At 42.6% G+C, this 21943-nt stretch overlaps 1 protein-coding gene across 1 annotated transcript in view; it reads right to left on the bottom strand.

Annotated features, from left to right (window-relative positions):
• Positions 1-14878, bottom strand: part of LOC110522532 (uncharacterized protein C14orf132) — a 31955-nt gene extending 17077 nt beyond the window's left edge. The window contains exon 1 of the mRNA XM_021600979.3: positions 14478-14878. Within this exon, the coding sequence (XP_021456654.1) occupies positions 14478-14504 (27 nt within the window). The 5' untranslated portion in view covers positions 14505-14878. The remainder of the gene's footprint in view (positions 1-14477) is intronic.
• Positions 14879-21943: the final 7065 nt, after the last annotated feature.

Here is a 21943-nt window from a genome sequence, read left to right as displayed (position 1 = left end):
ATTATGGCAAGAACAGCTCAAGTACGCAAAGAGAAACTAGAGTCCATCATTACTTTAAGACATGATGGTCAGTCAATTCGGAAAATTTCAAGAACTTTGAAAGTTTCTTCAAGTTCAGTCCAACCATCAAGCGCTATGATGAAACTGGCTCTCATGAGGAGCTCCACAGGAAAGGAAACCCCAGAGTTACCTCTGCTGCAGAGGATAAGTTCATCCTCAGACATTGCAGCCCAAATAAGTTATCCACAGAGTTCAAGTAACAGATACATCTCAACATCAACTGTACAGAGGAGACTGCATGAATCGGACCATCATGGTCGAATTGCTTTAAGGAAACCACCACTAAAGGACACCAATAATTCTTGGCTTGGGCCAAGAAACATGAGCAATGGACATTAGACTGGTGGAAATCTGTCCTTTGGTCCGGTGAGTCCAAACTTGAGACACAGAGTAGGTGAATGGTGAAGTCAAGGCACACTTAACCAGCATGGCTACCACAGCATTCTGCAGCGAGACTTCATCTCATCTGATTTGCGTTTAGTGGGACGATCATTAGTGGGACAACCAATGACCCAACACACCTCTAGGCTGTGTAAGGGTTATTTGACCAAGAAGGAGAGTTATAGAGTGCAGCATCAGATGACCTGGCCTCCACAATCACCAAACCTCAAACCAATTGAGATGGTTTGGGATGAGTTGGCCCGCAGACTAAAGGAAAAGCAGACAATAAGTGCTCAGCATATGTGGTAACTCTTCAAGACTGTTGGAAAACTATTCCAGGTGAAGCTGGTTGAGAGAATGCCAAGAGTGTGCAAAGCTGTCATCAAGGCAAAGGGTGGTTACTTTGAGAAATGTATTTTTAATACTTTTTTGGTTACTATGTGATTCCATGTGTTATTTCATAGTTTTGATGTCTTCACTAGTATTCTCTAATGTAGAAAATAAGTAAAATAAAGAGAAACCCTTGAATGAGGAGGTACGTTCCAACTTTTGACCTGTACTGTATATATACAGTGCCTTCGGAAGGTATTCAGACCCCTTAACTTTCTCCACATTTTGTCACGACTTCTTCTGAAGTCGTTGCCTCTCCTTGTTCGGGCGGTGCTCGGCGGTCGACGTCACCGGTCTTCTAGCCATCATTGATCCATTTTTCATTTCCATTGGTTTTGTCTTGTCTTCCCACACACCTATTTTCAATCCCATTCATTACCTGTTGTGTATTTAACCCTCTGTTTCCCCTCATGTCTTTGTCAGAGATTGTTATTTGTCAGTGTTGTGTTTATTGTATAGGTGCGCGACGGGTCCTCGTACCCATGTATGTTTATATTCTATTCTTATTAGTGTTATGGAGCATGTTACGTGGACATTCATTAAAAGACTCCATTTTACACTCCGTTTGATTCTCCTGCGCCTGACTTCCCTGCCACCTATACACACGGCTCTAACACATTTTGATACGTTACAGCCTTATTCTAAAATTGATTAAATAAATTAAAAATCCTCAGCAATCTACACACAATACCCCATGACAAAGCAAAAACAAGTTTTTAGACATTTTTGCAACTTTGTTTAACATAAAAAAACTGAAATACCTTATTTACATAAGTGTTCAGACCCTTTGCTATGAGACTAGAAATTGAGCTCATGTGCATCTTGTTTCCAATTTTCATTCTTGAGATGTTTCTACAACTAGACTGGAGTCCACCTGTGGTAAATTCAATTGATTGGACATGATTTGGAAAGGCACATACCTGGCTATGTAAGGTCCCACAGTTGACAGTGCGTGTCAGAGCAAAAACCAAGCCATGAGGTCGAAGAAATTGTCCGTAGAGATCCGAGACACGATTGTGACGAGGCACAGATCTGGGGAAGGGTACCAAAACATTTCTGCAGCATTGAAGGTCCCCAAGAACACAGTGGGCTCCATCATTCTAAAATGGAAGAAGTTTGGAAACACCAAGACTCTTCCTAGAGCTGGCCGCCCGGCCAAACTGAGCAATCGGGGGAGACTTTGGTCTAATGAGTCCTTGGGCAGGGAGTTGACCAATAACCCATTGGCCACTCTGAGAGAGCTCTAGAGTTTGTCTGTGGAGATGAGAGAAGCTTCCAGAATGACAACAATCCCTGCAGCACTACACAAATCAGGCCTTTTAAGTAGAGTGGCCAGACGGAAACCACTTCTCAGTAAAAGGCAAATGACATCCTGCTTGGCATTTGCCAAGTTGCGCCTAAAGGACTATCAGACCATGAGAAACAAGATTCTCTGATATGAATAAACCAAGATGGAACTCTTTAGCCTGATGCCAAACGTCACGTCTGGAGGAAACCTTATACCATCCCTACGGTGAAGCAAGGTGGTGATGGCAGCATCATGCTGTGGGGATGTTTTTCAGTGGCAGGGGCTGGGAGACTAGTCAGAATCGAGGGAAAGATGAACGAAGCAAAGTGCAGAGAGATCCTTGATGAAAACCTGCTCCAGAGCGCTCAGGACCTCAGACTGGGGCAAAAGTTCACCTTCCAACAGGACAACACCCCTAAGCACACAGCCAAGACAATACTGGAGTGGCTTCTGGACAATTCTCTGAATGTCCTTGAGTGGTCCAGCCAGAGCCCGGACTTGAAACCAAACAAACATCTCTGGAGAGACCTGAAAACAGCTGTGCAGCGACACATTTTGCTATTCAAACAATTATAATGGTGACCGTGGTCATTTGGCTGACTAATACCGTCATTCAAAATGTCATGACCATCCCAGCTCTACTCCACACAGCATCAGCCACGTCTACGTCTCTCATAGCTACTATTTTCTCCCTCACCAAACAGAAAAGGACCCAACAATCAAAAGGTACAAAACTTGAGAAACCGATATGACATCTAACAAAACATAAAGTGAAACACTTTCATGGATGCACACGTATAGCAAGTTTGGCCCACATACTCATTGGCTTTGTTTACGAACTTGAATATGGAGTCCAATACCTATAAACCCCTGGTTCACATCACAATAAAACTCTGAGCTGTACTACCATTTTTCAATATAGACATTGTTATTCTATGTGCTATTACGGACCAGACATTTAAACCTGTTATATATCCTGATCTATGTAGATTGGTGGAATGTCCCTCAGTGATGCCTCCATCCTTCCATCGCTATGGTAATATATTCTATTCAAATCAAGCATTTTTCGTCATCTTAAAGGATATCACTATTTCACATAGTTCATAACCAACCAATTGATTAGGAAAATGTGTCACAATTATTGGATGTCTGCCTCCACAATCCATTGTCATGGAATTTTCATGGCAAGGCACCATTTCCCAAGTCTGATTGAGCCCAGTCATACTACTGAAGATGGAGCATCCTTGACCCAGCACAGTCATCCAGCTATTTTCTATCTGCCCAGCGAGTGTTTTATGGGGATAAAGGAACATTATAAGGGCACAAGGGGAGACCCAGATGCAGACACAGGAGGCAAATGGTTAGAGTCTTTGTTGTTTATTTAATCCAAAAGGAGTTGGCAAGAGAATGGTCATGGACAGGCAAAAGGTCAAAACCAGGTTCTGAGTCCAAGAGGTAAAGCGTGGCAGACAGAAGGGTCAGGCAGACGGGTACGGAGTCCAGAAAAAACAGGCAAGGGTCAAAACCGGGAAGACTAGAGAAAGAGAATAGAGAACAGGAGCACGGGAAAAACACACTGGTTGACTTGAACAAACAAGATGAACTGGCACAGAGAGACAGGAAACACAGGGATAAAAAGACCAGGGAAAATAAGCGACACCTGGAGGGTGTGGAGACAATCACAAAAACAGGTGAAACAGATCAGGGCGTGACAAACAGAACATGTGCACTGCTATTTTAAGTGTCGATAAATGAAGAAGAATGATTTGCCACAATATTATTGCGATATGGCATACTACAGTGATATACCACAATATATCGGCCAGTAACAAAATATATTGAATTATCCATTTTATATCAGTGCCCACCACTACTAATTTCCCCTAAAAGCTTGTGTCTGGGCTCAGAGTGGGGCTAACCACATCTCTATAACATTGGCAGCCATCCAGCGAATTGAGCAAGACGTCCATCACCCAACCTCGACAATAAGGACACGGGATATTCCCCACGCTGTGATCATTCCCCTCCTGCTGGCTCACCGCCTGGGTGAGTCTTTACTGTGGTAGTATGCAGCCGGGTGATGCCCACCTAGCAGACCGTAAAGCACATAGAGGTGCTGTGGTAGAATGCAGCCGGCCAACTAGCAGACCGTAAAGCACACAGAGGTGCAGTGGTAGTATGCAGGTGGGCGTTGCTAACCTAGTAGACCGTAAAGCACACAGAGGTGCTGTGGTAGTATGCAGCTGGGTGTTGCTAACGTAGCAGACCGTAAAGCACACAGAGGTGCTGTGGTAGTATGCAGCTGGGCGTTGCTAACCTAGCAGACCGTAAAGCACACAGAGGTGAATGGGATCCCGGAGTGTTAGCGCTGCTCTGGGGCTGGGCTCCATGTGATGTAACGTTATCCACTGGGCTGCATCACAGGGATGAGGCTGCTTAGTGTGAGGACACTCATCTGTTCCTTCTCAGGCTAACAATGTCAGGAGGGAACAACAAAATGCTCTTATGCACGCACACACATGCACAGACACACACACACACAAACCCACACTCACACACACAATGAAAGGAGGGAGCAACAAACACCCACACAGAAAGGCATGTTTCCTCTGAAAAATAATCACATAAAGAGTGTATATCAACAGCCTTGCCAAGCTAATGAAGAATAGTAGGTTTCATTATGTACCTTACTGAGCAAATGTCTCCCAAGGAGTCTGGTATGATACTACAACTTATGGATTGTACAATGCTTGTGCTTGGGAAGAAATAAACAATCTCATACTGAGTTTTCCTGTATGCACCGTAGACAGCCTGTAGGCCAGATAAAAGCCACAGAGGCGACCTATTTGCTTGGTTGTAATAAAGATATTTCACACGTTTTACACCACAGCCCCCAAGTTCAATTACAGCTACCACAGTCAAGAAATGTCCATAGAGAATACATACAGGAGTGAACTTGGCCACCGCGATAAGGAACCGGGCCTCTGGGTTGAATGGCGCAGGAGAGGATGGCTGCTGTTTTATTGGCTCTTAACCAACCGTGCTATTTTGTTTGTTTTTCACATTGTTTGTAACTTATTTTCTACATAATGTTGCTGCTACCGTCTCTTACGACCAAAAATAGCTTTTGGACATCAGAACAGCAATTACTCACCTCGAATTCAACAAATATTTTTTCTTTAATGAGACGGACTAAAAGGATATACAACAAACACCTGAGCAGGCCTTCATCCCCGTCATTCGCAAGAGAAAGAAACTGAGAATTCACACAAGGAGATCGGGGTGCCTTGTGAGGATCAGGCAACGAGGGGCTAATCTTCCTTTGCCATCCGTACTGTTAGCCAATGTTCAATTGCTGAAAAATAAATGGGACAAACTAAAAGCACGTATATCCTACCAACGGGACATTAAAAACTGTAATATCTCATGGGTCATCGAGATAAAGCCGGAAGCACCAGTGACTCGGTCTATGAAAAAGTGGTCAGATGAAGCAGATGCTAAACTACAGGACTGTTTCGCTATCACAGACTGGAATATGTTCTGGGATTCTTCAGATGGCATTGAGGAGTACACCGCATCAGTCACTGGCTTCATCAATAAGTGTATCGATGACATCGTCCCCACAGTGACTGTACGTACATACCCCAACCAAAAACCATGGAGTACAGGCAACATTTGCACTGAGATAAATGGTAGAGCTGCCGCTTTCAAGGAGTGGGACACTAACCCAGAAGCTTATAAAAAATCCCGCTATGCCCTCCAATGAACCATCAAACAGGCAAAGCATCAATACAGGACTAAGTTCGAATTGTACTACACCGGCTCCAACGCTCGTCGGATGTGGCAGGGCTTGCAAACTATTACAGACTACAAAGGGAAGCACAGCTGAGAGCTGCCCAGTGACACGAGCCTACTGGACGAGCTAAATAACTTCTATGCTCGCTTTGAGACAAGTAACACTGAAACACGCATTAGAACATCAGCTGTTCCGGACGACTGTGTGATCACGCTCTCCGCAGCCGATGTGAGTAAGACCTTTAAACAGGTCAACATTCACAAGGCTGCAGGGCCAGACGGATTACCAGGATGTGTACTGTGAGCATGCGCTGACCAACTGGCAAGTGTCTTCACTGACATTTTAAACTTCTACCTGTCTGAGTCTGTAATACTAACATGTTTCAAGCAGACCACCATAGTCCCTGTGCCCCAAAACACTAAGGTAACCTGCCTAAATGACTACCAGGACCTCTATACCAGGCGGTGTTAGAGGAAGGCCATAAAGATTGTCAAAGACTCAAAGACTAGTCATAGACTGTTCTCTCTGCTACCGCACAACAAGCGGTACTGGAGCACCAAGTCTAGGTCCAAGAGGCTTCTAAAGAGCTTCTACCCCAAAGCCATAAGACTCCTGAACATTTAATCAAATGGCTACCCAGACTATTTGCATTGCCCCCAACTTACCAGGTAAGTTGACTGAGAACACGTTCTCATTTGCAGCAACGACCTGGGGAATAGTTACAGGGGAGAGGAGGGGGATGAATGAGCAAATTGTAAACTGGGGATTATTAGGTGACCATGATGGTTTGAGGGCCAGATTGGGTATTTAGCCAGGACACCAGGGTTAACACCCCTACTCTTACGATAAGTGCCATGGGATCTTTAATGATCCATACAAGCATTATACTCTGATTTTTACCTCAACATAGTGTGAAATACACATGTAAATAATAAACTAAATGTAGATCAATTTTGCTGTCCATTGGCTTTATAAACATTCTCATCTTGTGTATGTCTATAGTGAATTATCTTAACTATGATGAGATAATGTTGTACATTAAACTCTACAATATTCTTCTGGTCCTCGTTGGGTGTACTAAATGTCAATTATTAATGATACTAAACAAACAATGATAATGCCTTGGAAACATTTGCAAATGGAGATCTGAGCAAAGGAAAATATCCCCTGTCTGAAATATCAACCGAAAAACGATTTATCTATCTAAACATAGCCTAATTGCTCATTATGAAAGTTGTAACTTTAGGTCTATTGGATAGGCTACAGTTGACAAGCCACATTGATTAGCCCATGTAAGATAAAACAATGTTTTTCTCCTAAAGCGATAACCTGTTTTGTATTTGTAAAGTAGGCTAGCTTCCCCCACAGCCCTTTGCTCCACCCGTTTCCCTGGCAATGCCATTGTTTTGGTGGAGTTCTGTTGACCTCTAATTACTGCATCTATGGGGAATATAATGTCTAGAATGAGAATTATGATGCGTTTACATGACACTTCCAAATCCTATGGCAGCCATGTTAGCACCCCATTAACATTACATGGGGAATATTTGAATAATGCTACACTCCGAGTCGATATTCACGTAATAATAAGGAATTCCCCTTGAACATGCCCACAAATTGGGGAAAACAAACATTCTTTCCCATAGACCCCAAGCGTAAAAGAGCCAACTTTGTGGTTGATGTTTAGGTGCTGTGTAGCGCAATGTAAATGTAACCAGGTCAAAAAGTCCAACCTACAGTTCACAATGCTCCCACATAGGGAATAGAGCCTGCTAGAAGAGCCCTGTGGCTTCAGGCTATTCAGAATGGGAGAGTGGGAAATGTAGGCAACACGTAGCTATAGGTCTATAAGGGGAAACACTTCATCTAGGTAAGACATTTAACTTGTTTAGTATAGTCCATGTGTAACTCCACTCACTACTTGTATCTGTATAGTCAATGTGTTTGTGTTGTTGGTCTTGTCGGTCAGTAGCTAGCTCACTCACTCACGTGGTTGTTAGCACCGTCATGAAAAGGGGCAATACAATACAAATCTACCTGTGCTCCACAGTGCAGAGGGCCACAGATGTAGGATCTTAATTTGCTCTCTCTTTTGTTGCTGAGAATTTTCCTACACTACAGGAGATGCAAATGTGTAGTGTATTTGAGTATTGAAAAGGTTGTTAATGTTTGTAATTTCCACTTTGAAATTTCAGACTTGATTTGCCCTAACGAAAAATGTATCAACCCCAACAACAATGTCTATTAATTATAATCCACATAATAATTCACATTTCCTTTTGCTGTAGGATTATTTTCCTGCTGTAGCAAACTGGCTCAAATGAAGATCCTACATCTGTATAGGGGTGATCCTTATTGTACACTCCTACCGTTGGCCCCATTTTATTATAATGTTCAGGATGACTCACTGGGCTGATAGATGCCCTCCAGTAAGTCTGACTTGAAATCCATGACCAGTTTACAGGCCAGGAGCAGGACTACTGTATGGGTTTGTCCCTCCCCCACCCTTTACTGGTGATGAGTTACACAGGATGTGGAAGCACTGACCCCAGGTCAGTTGCGTCAAAGCGTGGAGTCTACTGTAATGTGACATAACCAGGGTAGAAAGGGGACCTCGGGCTCCTGCAAGACACCAGCTCAGATATAGCCTTCAACATGCCAAATCTTTGTAGGGGCAGTGAGTAGCTATGGCACTGTACAGTTGTTTGTATGAGATTGTGTATTCAGTCAACTATTTGAGAACATAGACCATATCATTATCATGGAGAGTAAGATCTACGGTAACCTAGGGAGAACACAATATAATGGTTCAGTACTTACAAAAACTGAAGAATATCAGTTGTCTTTAAACAAAGATTAATTTCTCTTCTACTCCATTAGGCTTGCCTGAATGTAAATAACACATTCAAATGTCTCTGTCTCTAAATACAGAATCATGATTTTTCCCATTCAATAAAAACATCAGACATGAACATAATGAAAAATAAAATTCACTTAGAAAAATTGTCTGATAACAGAACTATTGCCTGATGCTCTGCTATGCAAGTCAGGTATAGGTATGGGAGGCAGGTAGCCTAGTGGTTAAGAATGTTGGGCTAGTCACCGAAAGCTTGCTGGTTTGAATCCCCAAGTCAGCAAGGTGAATAAATCTGCCATTCTACCTTTGAGGCAGTTAACCCCCAACAACATCTGCTCCCCTGATGTTGATTAAGGCAGCCCCACACACAATCCATTATATTCAGAAGAAATAATTAAGTTGAATGCATTCAGTTGTGCAAATGACTAGGTTTTCCCCTTTTGTCTGTAAGGTTAAATATTGTAACTCATAGACAAGCTTGTTTGTTCACAACGTATCTCTGTTAATAGAGAGGAGAAGAAAACTCTGGAGCAGGGATGAGTAAACAAGACGATGTCATTTATGACCACAATCTCATTTGTTCACTTGACAATGGCTGGACTAGGGGTCAAAACATCTTTAAAGACATTTGAAATCCATTAAGTTTGGAAACAGGGTGCTCTGCTTAGGCTGCTTCCTTGTGCAGGCAGCTCAGAGAGAAAGGCACCCTCTGGCTACAGTTATTGACTCACTACCTCTGTGGCCTCCCCCTCAATGCCCTGCCATTTTCATTTGCACTCCAATTTCCTTTGTCTACAGGGTAAACAACCTATGAGTATCATGGGTGTACATCATCATTTATTCTCACACATCGTGAGACATAATCACCCTCTCCACAGAATGTGCTTATCTCTTTTTTTTGCCACAGCTCTAGTCACCCTGATTCAGATATTTACTGCTTGATCCGATTTCATGCACTGTGTCAGAGGACTCCTGAGAAGTGGTAATCCAAGAAACATCTCACAACTGCTTAATCTTCTCTGTGTTTCTGTTCCACACACACAAACACACACACTGTTGCCAGCCCACAATGTTTCAACCCTTGTCTGAAAGTTCCTTCATTCAGAGAAGGCCAGCTAGCTCAAGCATAACAAATTACTACGGGAGAGCTGGTAGCCAGAAGCCATCGTTATCTCTCTGCTAATTACAGTACATGCACTCTGACACACCCTGGGCTAAGCCGAGGAAAATCAGCTCTCGTGAAATAATTAAGCCTATTTGCCGCCTGTTGGTAAGTCCCGAAAACAAGACCTTGGTTGGGGAGATGATCAGAAGGATGGTGTCAAGGTCTTAGAGCACTTCGATCTGGTGGCAGTCGAGCGAGTCAAGAAGTGACAGCGCACTTCCTGATCCTACTGAACCCACATCCATATAGCGTGTATAGCTACAGCAGATCCAGCACTTACAGTACATCTATGACCATCAATGACTGGCTTTGTTGAGCTGGCTGACTGGCTTTGTTGAGCTTGTTGACTGGCTTTGTTGAGCTTGCTGACTGGCTATGTTGAGATGACTGACTGGCTGACTGAATATGTTGGGCTGGCTGACTGTGTGACTGGCTATGTTGGGCTGGCTGACTGGCAATGTTGGACTGGCTGACTGACTGGCTGACTGGCTATGTTGGGTGGGCTGGCTGACTGACTGGCTGGCTGACTGACTATGTTTCGCTGGCTGACTGATTGGTCAGCTACATACCTACAGCCATCTTAACTATCAGTTCCATTCAGACAGAGGGTTTAGGTTCAGGACCAGTTGTAGCCTACCCACCCTCTACAAACCTATGGAAGACACTCACAAGCATCTCACTTACTGACAGTTGACATGCGCTGTTTGTTAATGTAGCAACAAACATCATGAATTAAACCAAGCATGTATAGAATAGCATGAGAGCATGAATTAGAAAATACTAACGTGGTGGATTGATGCCGAGATCAGTATATGTGACAAATTACATACACAGCATGAGTCTTGTAGAAGCAGCAGAAATGTTACTTTTTAGTTTAGGGTAGAAACATGACATTGTCAAAAGCAGTGGCCGAGTAGAAAGGAGAAATTCAATTAAAGTTGGAAAAGGTGTCAGTATCACTGGCAAGAGATAAACGGAAAAGCCTAGGGAGCAATAAGGGGAAATCTTGATTGCAATCATGGTCATTATGAGAAAAAAAACTTGCAAACTTCAAGCATCCTTCATCATCTGTCAAAAGGAATATAGCCCACGATAAATTTGCATCAAGGGCACAAGATGACGGGTACGGATAAAGGGAAAGTTATTTGGCTCATTACAAGTTGGCTCCTCTTTCAGATCAAAGCTAGCAGAGCAAGAGAAATGTGTCATCAGAACATCTTATCCAATTCAGCCTCTAGGGCCTGTCTAAATTGTGTTTTTTGAGCAAAAAATGATCATTATCTAACTCAAGGAAAGAAATGGGCCGGTGTGTTTGAAATGCCAGCGCCGATTTCTGGTCCCAGTCCACCCCTGACCAACAGTGTAATACAGTTAGATGCAAAACAGATGATTGTTCTCTCTCGCTCTCTAGTTTTTCCGATGAACATATATGTCATAAGGAGATGGAAGAAAGAAATTGAATAAGAACAATGGAATAATAACAATGAAATAATAACAATGGAATAATAGCAATGGAATAATAGCAATGGAATAATAGCAATGGAATAATAACAATGGAATGAGAATGGAAGTCATGAAACAAGAGTGAGTGGGAAGTTAGAAACTGAGGCTCTGAGTGCCTAATCGCAAGCTCTTGGAAAACCTCTTCTGACACATTGCTCCAACACAGGCCTGCTATGATAGAACTTGGTAACTAGGCAGGCTCTCCAGCATCTCCAGCATGAATATTAAAGTGACTACCTCCTGCCTGTCAGCTAGGGCATCGAGGGCGAGATGACACTGGGCAGAGCAGGGAGCATGGTAGAGAGGCCAGGTAGAGAGACATGGCGCCTCTGACAGAGACTAATGGAGTGCTCGCTCAAGGTGGCAGGCAGAGCTGTGTCAACCCCTCTGTCTGACCGATGGCGTCCTCCCATCGGCCATCACTTCACAGCTTTGAAAACTTTTATCTCTATATCAGAAAGCCTGTAAATACAACTTCAGCTGATACCGCTCTACATGGCTCAGTTGGTAGAGCATGGCGCTTGCAAATGCCAGGATTATGGGTTTGATTCCCGCTCGAGCCACCCATATGGAAATGTGTAGACGTTTGACTGGAAATTACTTGAGATAAAAGCCTCTGCTAATTGACATATTTATATTATTATTATATTAGTCACACACCCATGGCTAACACCCAAGCAACAGTCAAAGATATTGGATAGGACTAGCAAGTGGCAAAGGAATTACAATGAGGATGTGGTTTTGTGTCAAACACTAAGACTGAGGTCATCTCTCTCTAAGACCAGCTCAGAGGCTACACCAAACGGATGTACCTCACAAGCTGAAGGCTGAGGTCATCTCTCTCTAAGACCAGCTCAGAGGCTACACCAAACTGATGTACCTCACAAGCTGAAGGCTGAGGTAATCTCTCTCTAAGACCAGCTCAGAGGCTACACCAAACTGACAAGCTGAAGGCACATCCTGATCTTATAGACCATAACTGGGTGATAAAGCATCATGTGGTCTATACACACCATCATGTGGTCTGAACACTATCCTACCTCTGCTCTTGACAAGAGCAGAGGTAGGATACAGGTAAGTAGGATGAAGATAAGTAGGATCCAGGTAAGTAGGATATGGTAAGTAGAATACATGTATGTAGGATGGGGGCTAAGTAGAATTTAGGTAAGTAGAAAACAGGTAAAATTGTCTTCTCTCCCCTTGCCCACCCTAATGACAGCCATGTTTTCTAAAAGACATAGCTTGCCACCTTCATTGATATGCATGACCAGCCCTGAGGGCATCACACTCATAATCAGATAAATTAAAGTGGGCTAGCAATAAAAATCAAGGTGAGTCATAAACATTTGTCCAACATTTGTCCATGGACAAGTTTAATTTATTAGAGTCTTTATGTGGAGTTACATGTTCAAGGTAGTGGTGGTCCCGTATGGCTCAGTTGGTAAAGCATGGTGCTTGCAACACAAGTGTTGTGGGTTTGATTCCCACAGAGGACCAGCACAAAAATATGTGCACTCACTACTGTAAGTTTCTCTGGATGAGTATCTGCTAAATTACTAAAATGTAATATTGCATTGTGACTCACATATTGGTTCTATGACACGGTAGTCTGCCATTATGCTATCTTAATGGATATTGATCAACTCCAAGTCTTTTGTAATTGCATAATATAGATCTCATCTGGGCTGATTACAATTTGATTACTTTAATTATCCTGTTGATTACAAAGTTGTCTGGTAACATTTCAGTCAGATATAACAACTGCATTGAAAATCAGGATGAGTAAAATAATGGGACATGGTTGAAAACATCCATGCATAGATTTTTGTATATTCTATTATTAGCCTACATATTTCATCACATTACATTTCATTAATTAAAATTATCTTTGGCCTTATCTAAACTGAACAAAAATATAAATGCAACATGTAAAGTCTTGGTCTCATGTTTCATGAGTTCAAAAAAAAAATCAAAGACATTTTCCATAAGAACAAAAAGCTTATTTCTCTCAAATTTTGTGCACAATTTTTTTCTTCTACCCATGTTAGTGAGCATTTCTCCTTTGCCAAAATAATCCATCTACCTGACAGGAGTGGCATACCAAGAAGCTGATTAAGCAGCATGATCATTACACCGGTGCACCTTGTGCTACAGTAGGGATGTAAAAGTACACTTTAAAATGTGCCGTTGTGTCACAGAACACAATGCAACAGATTTCTCAAGATTTGCGATTGGCATGCTGACTGCAGGATTGTCCACCAGAGCTGATGCCAGAGAACTGAATGTTCATTTCTCTACCATATGCTGCCTCCAACATCGTTTTAGAGAATTTGGCAGTACTTCCAACCGTCCTCACAGCCACAGACCTCGCCACCCCATGACCTCAACATCTGTATTTTTCACCTGTGGGATCGTCTGACAGGGTGCTGGGGAGTATTTCTGTCTATATTAAAGCCCATTTGTGGGGAAAAACGAATTCTGATTGGCTGGGCCTGGCTTCCCAGTGGGTGCAACCCTGCCTAGTCATGTGAAATTCATAGGTCAGGGCCTAACTTATTGCTTTTAAATGACTGATTTCATGATATGATCTGTAACTCGGTAAAATCATTGAAATTGGTGCATGTTGCGTCCATATCTTTGTTCACTATAATATTTAAGATTGTGACATTTCCTATCGGCTACTGACCAAACATACCGTTTTGAATAAATCAACAAGTTGGTTAAGCTAATAAAATATGATATTGATCTCAAGGTTTAGGGTGGGAACCGCGAACATTTATTTCAGCTTGTTGATTACAAAATCAAGTTCACCGAGAGAGAAACTTCGTGCGTATCCCTACTCCTTGTTGGCAGGCTCTAATTGACTACATAAACAGACAGACGCCATACAGAATACATGTTTTTTTCTCCTTACTACCTTATGCACATTAGTAGGCTTTTCAAAATATTCATTCAAATAATTATTCTCCGACAATTGCATGGAAACCCCACATAACTTCTATTGATTAATAATAACAAACATGTATCTAGGACTTACCTGCGCAGCCATAAATGAGAGATCCATTGTAATACGCGTGTGAGGACACCTCTGTCTATCTTGAAACAGTGTCGTGTCGCCCTTGTATTCCCCAGAAGGACATTAGAACGTTCTTCCCATCAAAATTTCATTTTCAGACCCAGCCAACGTTTATAGCGTATGAAAGTAAGTGCAGCCGGCTGGGCGACTATGGAATTTGAACAGACGATAGCATTTACAGAGAGAGGGAAAGAGCGCAACAGCCGAGAGAGAAAGAGAGAGAGAGAGAACCTTTATTATCAAGAGAACCACAAGATCCTGATGTCGCACCTTTCGCCCTCTTTTTGAATAGCTTACAGTGAGTGACATGAACCCTAACTGCTATTCACGCCGTGTTTTCCTAGTGATGACGGAGTCTAACTGGTTTGTTTCCGCTACTCGTCGCACATTCATCAGTTAATTTTGAGATACAACAAAATACAACACTATTTAACTCAAAGCTCATTGGGAGTTTGGAAGAAGGAAATGCAATGTCTAAAAGTGATTACATAGTCAATTCAAAGTTTACGATAGCTTTGAGAGCGAAGATCATAAAATGTTTTGCCTAAACACAGGTAATGAACTGTCTAGTGTAGTGTAGTAGCCAAGATTTTATGTGTATGCAAATGACATTCAGTCAGGGTAACCACCTACATCAGAGCTATAACTGCTACTCCAATGGTTTACTTCTAGCCATTTAAACAAAGTATCCTAGCTTCCATCTTGGCCATTACCCTATTAATGTCCACTCGACTATTCCACCACTTCTTAATATGATATGGAATACAAATTACAGTACATCATTCTGGTCTTCCAGCTGATATCCTTTCCCAATGCATACTATATTGCGTAATGATATTCTATTTATACATTTTAACCAGGTAAATTATAAACAGATCAATTATGACCCTAGCCTCTTGGGGGCCCTAAACAAGCAATTTTCTAACACATTTCCTGCAATTCTACACATTTTGCCATGGGTGCATTGAGAATTTTGAGCTGTTTTATAAAACATTTAATGCAATTCTACTCATTTCGCCATGGGGCAGAGATAATTATTTTGCGGTTTTACAGTTCATTTCCTGCAATTCTACCCATTTTGCCATGGGGTGGAGAGAATTCTTTGCATTTTCAAGCTAATCTCTTGCAATTCTACACATTTTGTCATGACTAATGCTATCGAAGTGAGAATGACCATTAAAATCAATTGTGGTCCCCTGGAGGTCAGGGCCCCTGGGCACGTGCCCTGCGTGCCCGGTCGGTATACGGTGATGATTACTACAAGTTTAGATAAGAGGCTAGACTAGCTACCAATCAGGAAATTGTTAGCTGACAAGGCTAATTGAGTGACTGTCAGGGACATTGCAAGCAAAAACTGCTGATGCCCAACCAAATGTAGAAATTGCACCTGGTTTATTCTAATATTCTTACTCTCAATAGGAAGTTGAGTCCCCGACTGTTTAAAAAAATATATATATTTAATTGGTCAGGGGCCCCCCAGCCTTGTGTCGCTTATGCCTGGGGCATACATCCCTGATTGATGTATCATCTCCGGGACCCAGACAGAAATTCTTCATGTGATCTCTTAAACGCATCAATATTTCATCCACAGCTTTTTTCCCAGCCTCTCAGGAATAATTTGGGTTGGGGAGAGACTAACCTGCTGAGCCACCAACTACCTTCCAAACAAACTGCCAAAAGGGAGCGCACCTTGAAAGAAAGTTAGCTGAAGGAAATGACAATGAATGCTCCCAACAGGTCAGCTTGTTACCAGGAGGCCTACATTGTTTATTCCAAAGCATCTGCCACACCTAAGGTCAGAGCGAGTTAATCTTGAGGATAAAAACTTTTTGGAGGTCATTAGACTTTGGCAGCTGTGTGTGAGGGAGCCTATGAATACCATCATCAGCCAATAGTAGGAAACGGGGCACAACAGATTAGCATATATTAGACTTTGCATGTAGAATCCTCCTTGTCCTGGGGTACTGATACACAACAGAGAAATAAAACATCTGATCGGGGGAAATGTAAAGTGTTGCAATGTTGTTAATAAATACTATGCTGGCAGTACTAAAGTTTTCTGTGGGAATTGGTACTTGTTTGGGTAGATAGATTATAAAAGTCTACCAGAAAGAGAGAAAAGGATGGCAATGCCCAAGAATGGACTGCAACTTTGATTGTTTTTCATGTTACTCTTTTTTTTAAAGCAGACTCAACTTGACTGTAGTCTTTCTGTTTGTTTTTATACGTCCATTTCATGACCCCTTCCACCTTCTTACAAGTAACAACCTTGAGCCCGGTCAAAGGTCATGTCCAACAGTACTTTCCTCAAAAACACTGAAATGGCACTGTACAGTATAGAATATTGACTGTACAGTACAATACAGAAAAGCTGCATTCTGTGTTCTATGACGACAGTTATTACAATATTATTACTTCTCCCATGGTCACATATGGTTATTTAATTACTCTGCTACTTTACAAGTCATTATGTCCATGGTTCTGGGGGAAACAATACAGCCATATCGACATGCTTCATACCAGCTCTAATTTTGGACATAAACCCGATAAGACATACAGTGGCTTGCGAAAGTATTCACCCCCCTTGGCATTTTTCCTATTTTGTTGCCTTACAACCTGGATTTAAAATAGATTTTGGGGGAGGTTGTGTCATTTGATTTACACAACATACTGTGAAGATGCTAAATATTTTTTATGGTGAAACATTCAAGAAATAAGACAAAAAAAAACGGAAAACTTGAGTGTGCATAACTATTCACCCCCCTAAAGTCAATACTTTGTAGAGCCACCAAGTCTCTTGGGGTACGTCTCTCTAAGCTTGGCACATCTAGCCACTGGTGTTTTTGCCTATTCTTCAAGGCAAAACTGCTCCAGCTCCTTCAACTTGGATGGGTTCCGCTGGTGTACAGCAACATTTAAGTCATACCACAGATTCTCAATTGGATTGAGTTCTGGGCTTTGACTAGACCATTCAAAGACATTTAAATGTTTCCCCTTAAAGTGTTGCTTTAGCGGTATGCTTAGGGTCATTGTCCTGCTGGAAGGTGAACCTCCGTCCCAGTCTCAAATCTCCGGAAGACTGGAACAGGTTTCCCTCAAGAATTTGCCTGTATTTAGCGCCATCCATTATTCCTTCAATTCTGACCAGCTTCCCAGTCCCTGCCGATGAAAAACATCCCCACAGTATGATGCTGCCACCACCATGTTTCATGGATGGTATTCTCAGGGTGATGAGAGGTGTTGGGTTTGCGCCAGACATAGCATTTTCCTTGATGTCCAAAAAGCTACATTTTAGTCTCATCTGACCAGAGTACCTGCTTCCATATGTTTGGGGAGTCTCCCACATGCCTTTTGGCGAACACCAAACGTATTTGCTTATTTTTATCTTTAACAATGGCTTTTTTCTTGCCACTCTTCCGTAAAGCCCAGCTCTGTGGAGTGTACGGCTTAAAGTGGTCCTATGGACAGATACTCCAATCTCCGCTGTGGAGCTTTGCAGCTCCTTCAGGGTTATCTTTGGTCTCTTTTGTTGCCTCTCTGATTAATGCCCTCCTTGCCTGGTCCGTAAGTTTTGGTGGGCGGTCCGCTCTTGGTAGGTTTGTTGTGGTGCCATATTCTTTCCATTTTTTAATAATGGATTTAATTGTGCTCCGTGGGATGTTCAAAGTTTCAGATATTTTTTTATAACCCAACCCTGATCTGCACTTCTCCACAATTTTGTTTCTGACCTGTTTGGAGAGCTCCTTGGTCTTCATGGCGCCGCTTGCTTGTTGGTGCCCCTTGCTTAGTAGTTTTGCAGACTCTGGGGCCTTTCAGAACAGGTGTACATACAGTATGTGTAGAAACTTAGATTGCACACAGGTGGACTTTATTTAACTAATTATGTGACTTCTGAAGGTAATTGGTTGCACCAGATCGTATTTAGGGGATCATAGCAAACGGAGTGAATACATATGCACGCACAGCATTTTTTTCATTTCACTTCACCAATTTGGGCTATTTTGTTTATGTCCATTACATGTAATCCAAATAAAAACGTATTTAAATTACAGGTTGTAATGCAACAAAATAGGAAAAACGCCAAGGGCGGATGAATACTTTTGCAAGCCACTGTACCTAGTGCATTACACTGCCTATAAGCTCTCAGCAACAAGATACTGCCTCAGAGCATCCAAAGCGGGCAATCACTTATAATTAAGATGCTGAAGATAAGAGCAATGGTCCCTAGCGACTTACCACTATCGTTGTTTGGTATAAATGACATCCCAGGTGTCTATTTAAATCTCGGGATCACTGTGGTGTAGATGGTGTAATTGTTTTAGTGTCATGGTGTTTTAGCAGTAAAATGTTGTTCTGCTGCACAGAATGCATCAGATCGGTCGGCCTCACACAGATCGGTCGGCCTCACACAGATCGGTCGGCCTCACACAGATCGGTCGGCCTCACACAGATCGGTCGGCCTCACACAGATCGGTCTGACTCATGGGCCAGTGGAGCTTTTTGCTGAGTCTTGCTTGATGGTTGAAGTTGGGATGAGGAGGCATTGCCATTTCACGTTCCCATATATCCACTTTCACGCTTGTGGCTTTATTTGTGCTGAAACATGATTTTCTTTCAGCTTTTCCTGTTTTTATTGGACTCGAGCCTTTCAGGCCTCTTGTTTGAATATTATAAGGCTATGTTATGGGGGCCTAAGCTGTCAAATAAGGGTTCATGGAATGACTCGCCCTCTTTTGAGACACATAGAAAGAGAGAATGTGTTTGGAAGCTTGCCAGGTTTATATAACGCCACTCTAGTTCTTTCTTTGGGAATGAGATTACCATAGAATGGCGTTTGATTTACAGCTTGGGTTGTGAGTCGTTGGTTTGTTCCATCCAGATAAAATTGGAATCCCTTGGTAACCCTACAGTATATCATTTTGAAAGCCGCTGTCTCAAGCCTTGAGACTATAGTCGGATTCAAGTGGGCCCTCCTTTATGTGCAGCTATACATGGTAGGTCTTATACCTGTGGACGTGGTCTCCAAGGACATGGCGATCTCCTGTGACAGACACCATAACTCGTGGCGAGGTATGAGATCAGAGCTCCTCATGGTACATGTAAATTAGAGGTGTCCTGATGTCTTGTCCACCTGTTTGTTCCAGACAGTCTCAGACAGCCCTGGCAGCTCCCCCTGAACCCATTTGCCGAGTGAGACCCATTTCTGTGGTCGTCTCAGGGAGGTGACTGGCACTCTAAGTAAGAATGTGTTTCTTTTTCGGTGACCGCTCAGACGTGCGAGTGTGGGGGAATACGTGGTTTTGTGTGTATGTGTGTGTTTTGAGGGACTCCACGGGTTCAGATTTTCTGCTCCGGTTGGTCCACTGTCATGTGTGTGGCTGACCTATACTTTGTGAACTCAGCTGCTGGCCCAGAACCCCCCTCCCACACACACACACATAAATAAATACCCACACCTTTTGGATGTGTGGAGTCTGCCTCTAGCAATACAGACCCAACACCATGATGGTATGTTAGACACAGCAGAGGTTCCCACAACAGAAAGCCTTATTCATAGCAGAGACCAGGATCATGTGTGTGATGTCAACTTTGTCCTCAGAGGAAAGAAGTCACGGTTGGATTTCTGTGGCACAGTATCTTCCTTTCCATTAAGATAGATATGACAACAGTTGAGGGTTGCACGCTTAAACAAACTGAATTGATGGTCCCTGTACTACAACATTATTTTAAAAGTCAATCTCCATAGAGGTCAAAATACTTTTCTTACAGGTGGAACAGAGCAGCGACTCCAATGTCTGCACCTTCAGTCAGCTGGAGATCGAGACAGGCCAGAGTAACCTCCAGCATTTCCACAAGAGTTATTTCTGCATGATGGGTCTAGTTTCCTGACCGTCAGGAACAGACTCATTGGATAGCTTCATAGACGTGACCTTTAGTTGAAGGGAGAAGAAAGCTTTTTGTACAACGCCACAATCAATAACTCCAGCAAGTTCCTTGTGCAACGCCACAGTCAACAACTCCAGAAACCTTTTTTTTACGCTTTATTTGTGTGTTTACACATTCCATGCTATAAATAGAGGAGACAGGGTGTCATAGATTTATTGTAGTTAGTATGATGAAGCTAAACAAAATGGCGTAGATTTATTGTAGTTATTATGATGAAGCTAAATAAAATGGCATAGATTTATTGTAGTTAGTATGATGAAGCTAAACAAAATGGAGATGTGAAAAAGGAAACCCAGAATAATAAATCAAATCAAATTGTATTGTATTGGTCACACACACATGGTTAGGGGATGTTAATGTGAGTGCTTCTAGTTCTGACAGTGCAGTAATATCTAACAAGTAATCTAAAAATTACCCAACAACTACCTAATACACATATCTAAAGGGGTGAATGAGAATATGTACATATAAGTATATGGATGAGCGATGGCCGAGCGCTATAGGCAAGGTGCAGTTGATGGTATAAAATACACTATATACATGTGATATGAGTAATGTAAGATATGTAAACATTTTAAAGTGGCATTATTTAAAGTGTAATTGTTTAAAGTGACTAGTGATCCATTTATTAGTGTCCAGTGATTGGTCTAAATGGTGGCAGCATCCTCTCTGAGTTAGTGATGGCTGTTTAGCAGTCTGTTGGCCTTGAGATAGAAGCTGTTTTTCAATCTCTCGGTCCCAGCTTTGATGCACCTGTACTGACCCCACCTTCTGGATGATAGCGGTGTGAACAGGCAGTGGCTCGGGTGGTTATTGCCCTTGATGATCTTTTTGGCCTTCCTGTGACATCGGGTATTGTAGGTGTCATGGATGGCAGGTAGTTTGCCTCCGGGGATGTGATGTGCAGACCACACTACCCTCTGGAGAGCCGTGCTGTTGAGGGCAGTGCAGTTGCCGTACCAGGCTGTGATACAGTCCGATAGGATGCGCTCGATTGTGCATCTGTAAAAGTTTGTCAGGGTTTTGGGTGACAAGACAAATTTCTTCATCCTCCAGAGGTTGAAGAGGTGCTGTTGCGCCTTCTTTACCACACTGTCTGTGTGGGTGGATCATTTCAGTTTGTCTGTGATGTGTACGCCGAGGAACTTAAAATTTCCACCTTCTCCACTGATGTATCTTTGATGTGGTTAGGGGGTGCTCCCTCTGATGTTTTCTGAAGTCCACTATCATCTCCTTTGTTTTGTTGACGTTGAGTGAGCGGTTGATTTCCTGTCACCACACTCCGAGTTTCCTCCCCTCCTCCTGGTAGGCTGTATCATTGTTGTTTGTGATCAAGCCCACTACTGTTGTGTCGTCTGCAAACTTGATGATTGAATCGGAGGAGTGCATGGCTATGCAGTCGTGGGTGAACAGGGAGTACAGGAGAGGGCTGAGCACACACCCTTGTGGGGCGCGAAGTGGAGATGTTGTTTCCTACCTTC

This window comes from Oncorhynchus mykiss, chromosome 4 (genome assembly GCF_057628025.1).
Source record: "Oncorhynchus mykiss isolate SJ-2025 chromosome 4, ASM5762802v1, whole genome shotgun sequence".
NCBI classification, from domain to species: Eukaryota; Metazoa; Chordata; class Actinopteri; order Salmoniformes; family Salmonidae; genus Oncorhynchus; species Oncorhynchus mykiss.
The sequence above is the reverse complement of the archived record's forward strand: the minus strand, read 5'-3'. Positions and strand labels throughout refer to the sequence as shown.